This window comes from Dreissena polymorpha, chromosome 7, assembly GCF_020536995.1.
Source record: "Dreissena polymorpha isolate Duluth1 chromosome 7, UMN_Dpol_1.0, whole genome shotgun sequence".
Classification (NCBI taxonomy): Eukaryota; Metazoa; Mollusca; class Bivalvia; order Myida; family Dreissenidae; genus Dreissena; species Dreissena polymorpha.
The window spans coordinates 111,052,212-111,061,139 of record NC_068361.1 but is presented as its reverse complement, the minus strand read 5'-3'; the positions used below and the strand labels follow the sequence as shown (position 1 = coordinate 111,061,139).

The window sequence follows — 8,928 nt, the reverse complement described above, 5'->3', positions numbered from 1 at the left end:
TTTTGACCTTTGAATTTGAAGTGTGACCTTGACCTTGGAGATATCAACATAATTCGTTCGAATGACACACGGTCCAATGATGGTAAACAAATGTGCCAAATGATTTAAAAGTCTCACAATTAATTATAATGCTATGGCCCGGACAAGCTCATTTATTGGTATTTTGACCTTTGAACTCCATGTGTCCTTGACCTTGGGGATATCGACGTACTTCTTTCGCATGACACACTGTCCGATGATGCTGAACAAATTTACCAAGACATTTTAAAATCTAACGATAAATGACATAGTTATGGTCCTGACAATCTTTCAGTTCAAAACACACTAAGTGACCCCGTGACCTAGTTTTTGACCGGCATGACCCATATTCAAACTTGACCTAGATATCATCTAGATACAACTTCTGACCAAGTTTGGTGAAGATCGGATGACATTTTTGGGACAGACAGATCGACCAAACAACAGACCGACCGACCGAACAACAAAGTGACTCCTATATAGACCCCATTACCAATTATGATAATTAAAAGGTTATTTATTTGAAGCCACGACATGGAACATGTTGTACATTTACAGTTATTCCATACATAAATGGTGAAGACCAGGTCAGAAAGTGTGCCTCTCCCAAGAACTCAGTTTCTATTTATAAACATGTCATGTAGTGACAGTCAAAATACTTGCTTACTCGTGTTTTTAAATCAATAATAGTGAACACTTGTTATAACAATATATTGACAAATACACATTTTACAATAATACAATTCGTAAGATTACTTAGCATTCCATACTTACAAATATTTCAGGATGAATACAACATGATTCTTACCTGTATTACCTTCTGATTTTATCTTAATAGAGTCTGCATAACTGTCTTCTGCTCATTGAAGAACCAGATGGCTCTGGGTGACAGTGATAAACTGGACCCCGTCAGGCATAGCCACTGCTACCTCACTGGATGAAATCTGGCATATGTCCCTTGGATAAGCAGCAACACCCTAGTGACTCACAACCTGGTACTACTGGTTCAGTAGCTTGACTGTATTATTATCCAAGTCTACAACCAGAACCAATCCTTTAGGGAGAACAAAGACGCCGCTGATCCAGCATGTGTTTTAATCACTAAATATTCTCACTTTGTGCTTAGACATCCCATGCACTGAGAACACCTCATCTGAAAACTTCTTATTCATATATATCTCAAACTGTTGTATTTTGTCCATACATTTGTAACAGGCTATTAAAGAGAGTTCTGGTCTATCCTTAACTTTCTGCATTGTTTTAGAGAGTCATAACAATTCACTATGATGTCTGATGCAGGTGTTGATCACACTGATGAGAGGAGCTTGTTTGAGTGTCATCTCTCCTCCCCCCCTTAATAACGCTCTTTTCAAATTCGGCTAATAATAAACTCACTGTCTGGCGAATTTCATCTCTTGTATATGTCGCATGTTGACTGGACAATTATTGCTGCTGTGGGAGCTGTTGCTGCTGTTGAATGAACAGGTATTGATGCAGCTGTTGACTGGATGGCTGTTGCTGCTGTGAGTGTTGCTGCTAATGACTGAATAGTCCTTGCTGCTTCTGCTATTTCTTACTGAACAGTTGTTTCTGCTATTGTTTTTGACTGGACATGTTTTCTGCTGTGGGATTTGCTGCTACTGCTACTGACTGGACAATTGTTGCTGCTGCTGCTACTGTTGTTGACGGGGCAGTTGTTGATGCTGATGTTGTTGACTGGATAGCTTTAGTTGTAGCTGATGTTGTTGACTGGAGAGTAGTTAGTGCTACTGATACTTTTGACAGGGAGTTGTAGCTTCTATAAGAATTGTTGCTGCTGCTGCTGCTAACTTGACAGTTGTTGCTGCTAATGCTATTGTTGACAGGACAGTTGTTGCTGCTACTGCTGTTGTTGACTAAACAGTTGTTGTGGCTGCTGATTTTGACTGAACTGTTGTTTCTGCTGCTGGTGTTGTTGTTGACTGGACAGTTTTTGTTGTAGCTGATGTTGTTGACTAGAGAGTGTTGCTGCTACTGCTGCTTTCAACTGGATTGTTGTTACTGCTGTGGGAAATGCTTCAGATGCTGTTAACTTTGCTGCTGCTGTTGTTGACTGGAAAAGTGTTGCTGATTCTGCTGCTGTTGACTTAAGAATTGTTGTTGAAGCTGCTGACGGTGTTGATGAGACAGTTGTTGATGCTGATGTTGTGGACTAGACAGTTGCTGCTGCAGCTGACTAGACAGCTGTTGCTGCTGCTGCTGACTAGACAGTTGTTGCTGCTGCTGTTGTTGACTGCTCATCTTAATGGGACCTGTTCACAAATAGATGAGACGGCAAATAAAGTCGTACATTTCACAGTTATGATAGAACTCGATCTGCGACTTGGTCGCAAATTTATTGGGAAAAACTACGGTGTAGAGAAAAACAATCAACAATAAACTCTAAATATATAACATGCTTACAAATATTTTTGAAGTTCTGATTGTAAATGTTGTTTTTGTGTTATGTAAAAACTAAACTTATGAACAACTCCATTTAGAACTTATCTGAATACACAGCTACTGTAATAATGTTCGAATTATATTATATTAAAGGGACCTTTTCTTGTTTTGGTAAACTGACAAAATAAAAAAGAAATGAAATTTCAGTTTCGCAAATTTTCGTTGCAGTTATATTATATTTGTGAGAAAACAGTAAACTAACCTTTTACCATGCACTCTTAAATGCATCTTTTGACGATTTAAAAACCTGAAAATTATAAAGCGTTTTGTTGTAATCGTTATATTTTGTCACACTATGAGGATTGCTTATAAAGTAAAAAATACATCACTCATTATATGAGCACGGAGGGAAGAGTGGTCTAAGCGTAAGACTTTTACTCCAGGGATCAGGGGTTTGAGCCTAGTTGAGGGTTAATTTTTTTTCTTTCTTTAATTGTAATCTTGTTTGTTTGTTTACTGGAGCCTTTTAGTTTAGCTGTTTACATTTATCCATATAAAGCATTTAATTTGCAGAGTAAATTGATGATACTGTATAATTGGATGGAACTTAATAACCCATCAAAATAATCGTGTACATGTGTTTTTGCTGAAAGGTTCTAATTTCATTTCTCAGTTTATTAGTCCACTAGTATATGAGGAAGTTTCTTGTATGTGTACTTTATAAAGAAGGAAACAAATGACTGTTCAAATACACCTGGAAGTAAAATTAAGATTCAGCCCACTTGCCCTGAACGACTGCCAGCTGACAAAACTAATTTTTATTTACTTTGAAGACGCCCAAAATTCCACATGTTCACAGTATTCAATACCAAGACAAGATTTTTCTCAAAGTAAATTGCATACATTTACTTTTTTATATGTTCAGGGAGAATACAAGTTTCAGTTATAAAATTACCCAAACGCTGCAAACACTAATCAAATCACATGGCTTGTTTCGTTTCATCCTTTGACCCCTTAATTTGTGAAAAACGAGTCCAAAACTTGATTTAAATTATGAAAATTTGAGACGCACTTTTTTTAAACATTGAAAATATGAATCGCCATATTCTCATGTTGGGAAAAAACAGCCATTCTTTAACAAGGTCAAATAGCCCTGAATCTTGTCTTTTTCAGACAGGAAACTATTTAAAATAAGTTGTTGACTGATGCAACAAAGAGGAATCTGTATGGCTCATTTTGTTATGTGTTTGAGTTTAATTCATGGATCAGATTTACAGTACATATACCACATTTTTTTTTGAAAAGTGTTTGTAATGCTTTATTTCATTTATTTTTTATTTTGATATATGCTTGTTCATTAAGGAAAATACTTTTAATATATTCCTTAATCAGGTGTATTCCTTAGTTTTTAATATTATGTAAATATAAACTGCTGAATATATTATAATTTTTAGACAATTGCCATTCTGCAAATCTGTGAACAAGTCCCAATATTTCAATATGTTCTTTACATACATTTTGATTGTATTACATGTATTGCATTTTTTCTTTCTTTGTTTATTTAATAAATACATTTCGATTCCACAATCTTAAAAGAATATCTTTACTAGCTTGAATACAGATTTACGGTAATTTATAAATATACTGAGATTTCACATACAACGTGAGCTCTGTAAATAATATCATATATTGCTTAACAATATTTTTTAATTGTACATGAATGTCATTGTCTCATTAACCACTTTTAATAATATTTTTTGTTGTAACATAATTGTTTTCATTAGAATTTTAAATACGAATCTACAACTAAACTTGAAACATGCTCTGGGAAAACTGGTCTTAATGCATGTGCCTATAGTGTTGCCCCACATTATATTGTGTAGTCCTCACAGGCTAACCTGAGACGACACTCTCGGCCTAGACTTGACTTTTGTCAAGCAGAAATTTCCTTTCAACCCAAAATTCCTCAAAGCAGAAAGTATCGTCCCTGATATGTCTGTGAGCGCAGTGCACAGGCTAATTTGTTGATGGCACTTTAAATGCATTAAGCCCCATATTCCCAGATCAAGGCTCACCTTGTAACACCTTGTTAAACCATGTAACAGACTTTAGGCAGACTAACTTTGAGACTCATTCTGAGAAAACAGGGCTAAATAGTGTCATATGTAACAGACTGTAGGCAGACTAACTTTGAGACTCATTCTGAGAAAACAGGGCTTATTAGTGTCATATGTAACAGACTGTAGGCAGACTAACTTTGAGACTCATTCTGAGAAAACAGGGCTTAATAGTGTCATATGTAACAGACTGTAGGCAGACTAACTTTAAGACTCATTCTGAGAAAACAAGGCTTAATAGTGTCATATGAAACAGACTGTAGACGGACTAACTTTGAGCCTCATTCTGAGAAAACAGGGCTTATTAGTGTCATATGTAACAGACTGTAGGCAGACTAACTTTGAGACTCATTCTGAGAAAACAGGGCTTAAAAGTGTCATATGTAACAGAATGTAGGCAGACTAACTTTAAGACTCATTCTGAGAAAACCGGGCTTAATAGTGTCATATGAAACAGACTGTAGGCGGACTAACTTTGAGACTCCTTCTGAGAAAACAGGGCTTAATAGTGTCATATGAAACAGACTGTAGGCGGACTAACTTTGAGCTTCATTCTGAGAAAACAGGGCTTATTAGTGTCATATGTAACAGACTGTAGGCAGACTAACTTTGAGACTCATTCTGAGAAAACAGGGCTTAATAGTGTCATATGAAACAGACTGTAGGCGGACTAACTTTGAGACTCATTCTGAGAAAACAGGGCTTAATAGTGTCAAATAAAACAGACTGTAGGCGGACTAACTTTGAGACTCATTCTGAGAAAACAGGGCTTATTAGTGTCATATGTAACAGACTCTTGGCGGACTAACTTTGAGCCTCATTCTGAGAAAACAGGGGTTAATAGTGTCATATGAAACAGACTGTAGGCGGACTAACTTTGAGCCTCATTCTGAGAAAACAGGGCTTAATAGTGTCATATGTAACAGACTGTAGGCAGACTAACTTTGAGCCCCATTCTGAGAAAACAGGGCTTATTAGTGTCATATGTAACAGACTGTAGGCGGACTAACTTTGAGCCTCATTCTGAGAAAACAGGGCTTAATAATAAATGTTGTGCCAAGTGGTGTCCCAAGGTAAATTAATGAATATCACATCATGTGTTATCTTTCTGTAAACATTATTCAAAACATTTATATATATTCCTCCAAAGATAACTAAAACTATTTCATATTTTATAAAAAGTATTCATCAATATAGCATTTTTACATACCCTGGTGTATATTGAAATGAAAGTCTAAAATTAGCATTAGGTGCTATGTTTATGCGAATCTATTTACAAATATTTAATGTACAATTATAATGCTTTTTTTCATACAAGGTTGATGAAACAATTTTTAGTTAAAGAACAAATGAAACAATTGTTGCAATGACATAACTAATACTTACTAGTTCTAATGTTAAAAGAAAAACTTCTCATTGTATAACTAAATAACAATGTGTGTGTATATAGATTATTCGCATCTGTATCAGTAACTACACAAACAATTTTGTATAGTAACATCACATGCTTAAATGTTCTTTAGCTCAACAACATATTGTCATTGAAATATTTATCACTAATTAAAGCAACTTATACATACATGTACACACTATTCCACTTTGAAGACCAGGATGTTGTCCCTCGACTGTCCTACAATGATGGACGATGTGGTGCTGCTGAAGCAGACTGACTCTGGGTCCTCCACTCCATCCCTCTCCCCTTTAGCCAGAATGGTCAGCTTTCTCCTCCCCTCCCCGTCCACCTGTAGTATAGTGTGGGACATCCATCCACAGACCAGCACTTGGCCTGCAGGGGTAACATGTAGACCAGATGGCTCTCCTAGATTTTGGTCTGTCAATATAGCCAGGAGTGTTCCATCCCTGGCCAGGGTGAGGAGCTTGTTCTGCCAGTAGCTGGCAATGTACAGCTTGTCACCTGTGGGACTCACAGCACACTTTTCTACTGAAAACAGAGTAACATCAAGATATTGAATTACTGTAAATGTTAAATAATCTTATTAAACAGACTGCAGTGATATTGTATTACAAACGTGTTGTTATAAATAAGCCTTATCACATCTTAAACATACGCATGCAATCCAATAATTCAATATGTAACTGTGACAATAAACTTCAGTAACATGTTATCGTGTTCAGGTTTGACATGTTAAAATGTGACTGATGAGTTAGGAACAAAGTGTAGCACAATTACACATATGGAAACGATTACACAGTTCAATCTACACGTGTACATCATATATGTAAGAATATGCAGCAAAATATTGTTTTAAACAACAAATATTGAAGCTTTTTTTATCCAGTTATTTACTTAACAGTTCACAAAAGCAAGATGTTAAAATGAATAAATATATTTACATACATACGTTTAAACACTTCTTAAAATCCAACAACAACAATTAAAAGAGAATCTGTTTTATACAATTCTATGAATCTTTTTCAATGTATAAAACATAGTGTTCATGGACAGTAAGTTGACAGCAACACAAATGAGGACCAGGTCAGAAAGTGTCTCTTTCCCAGGAAATCAGTTTCTATTTATAGACATGACATGTAATGACAGTCAACATACTTGATGAGTCATGTTTATAAATCAATAATAGTGAAGAATTGTCTTGCCATTGTGACGATATATTGACCCATGTACACTCTAAAAATATGATCTTATGCAAATGTTTTAGAAAGTATATTCCTAATGATATCAGGATGAATCCACCATGATTCTTACCTGTCTTTTCATATGATACATCCTCATACAGTCTGCAGACCTGTTTTCCACACAATGTGTACTTGAACAGTGCTTCACCAGAGGCAATGAACAGGTCCCCCTGGTTGTGGGCAATACCTGTACATGCATGTTTTAACTGAAACTTCCTTTCTGGAACAAGCAGGCTCTGCTTGACCGTGATAAACTGGACCTCATGTGTGTTAACATCATTCACAATCACAGCAACCTCACTGGGTGTGATTTGACACATGTCCAGTGGAAGAGCAGTCACACCCAAGTGACTCACCACCTGGTACTGCTTGTTCAGAAGCTTGACTTTCTTATTAATGTTGTCTGCAACAAGGAACTGCCCATCTGGGAGAGCACATATAGCTATGATCCTGCATTGAGTTGAATCCGAATCACTGGTATTCTGACATTGTGCTCAGATTTCCCTAGTACAGAAAAAACATTGTCTGACTTTCCCAGCACTGCCAACGCCTGTCGTAATTTTTGCCCACATTTCATACTAGCTATAAGAAGGAGCTCCTTATTATCCCCTATTTTATGAATGATTTTATAGAATTGTGTTAAGTCATTCTGAAGACTAATGCATTTATTAATGGAGTTTGTAATGGAACCTTTTATGCTAATAACTGCATCATTCATGTGGCTAAGTTCTTTCACAGATCTATTATCAAATGCATTCAAGATGGAATTAACATTTCTACACAATTCTGCTTTAATATATTGTTCATTTTCATCAGACAAGCTCACAGTACTATCAGCAAATGCATCCACAGTGGTATTTATATTCAGACACAGCTGTTGTATCACAGACCCCTCATGGTCAGTGTATGATCCCTGCAACGTCTGCATACTGGCCTCCTGATTGTTCTGTAAGCTCTTCATGTCTCCAAGAATAGTTTTAAGTTTCATCGAGAGTCCTTGCAGGTCTGTGGAATGTGTGCTGGTCAACTCAGAAATGGGGGTCACTTGACTGTACTGACTAAAAGACACAAATCCCACATGTAGTACCATACCAAGGAAGATTAAGTGGACATCTATGAAGTTTCAAACAAGCATACACAGTAAAATACCATGAACCATGAACTTTCAATGAAATCAATAATTGCAGTTGAAGCTTGCCCCAAGCCTAGAATTGGAACCTTGCAGCAAGCTTGCGCAATCTTTCTGATGCTTCTCATTTGCAAGCTTGCAAAAACGTTCAATTCATGAAGCACGCAAGCTTAAAATTGGAACCTCGCAGTGAAGTTGCACGAGCTTGCGCAAGCTTGCTGAGGATTCTTTTTTGCAAGCTTGCCCCAAGCTTACACAAGCTTGCTGGTTTCCATAGAATAGTACTTTCAAGTGCGTAAAGTTTGTATACAACCTTCCAATCTGAACAAGAGCTGTGTTTGTGAAACACAATGCCCCCTACTGCTCTTTGAAGCCACACAGCAACCATTTTAGAAACAAGGTTATATTTTGAATGTAAAGGTCACAGTGGCCTTGACCTTTGACCTAGTGACCAAAACCATGTTTGATTGTAGATCTCAATGAGATGCATGCACATGTGGAGTTTGAAGAACATAGACCCAAGAGTTTTTATTTTATGAGCAAGGTTAAAGTTTTGGGACAGACAGACACACACATACAATGACAGAC

General features: G+C 36.7%; 1 protein-coding gene across 1 annotated transcript; it reads right to left on the bottom strand.

Moving 5' to 3' along the window:
• Positions 1-1,726: 1,726 nt before the first annotated feature.
• On the bottom strand, positions 1,727-8,250 carry LOC127839115 (uncharacterized). Its single transcript, XM_052367316.1, has 3 exons — positions 7,282-8,250; positions 6,137-6,498; positions 1,727-2,309 (listed from the first exon to the last, which is right to left on the bottom strand). Exons 1-2 carry the CDS (start codon positions 7,529-7,531, stop codon positions 6,146-6,148), a joined length of 603 nt encoding a protein of 200 aa, XP_052223276.1. The 5' UTR covers positions 7,532-8,250; the 3' UTR covers positions 1,727-2,309; positions 6,137-6,145.
• Positions 8,251-8,928: the final 678 nt, after the last annotated feature.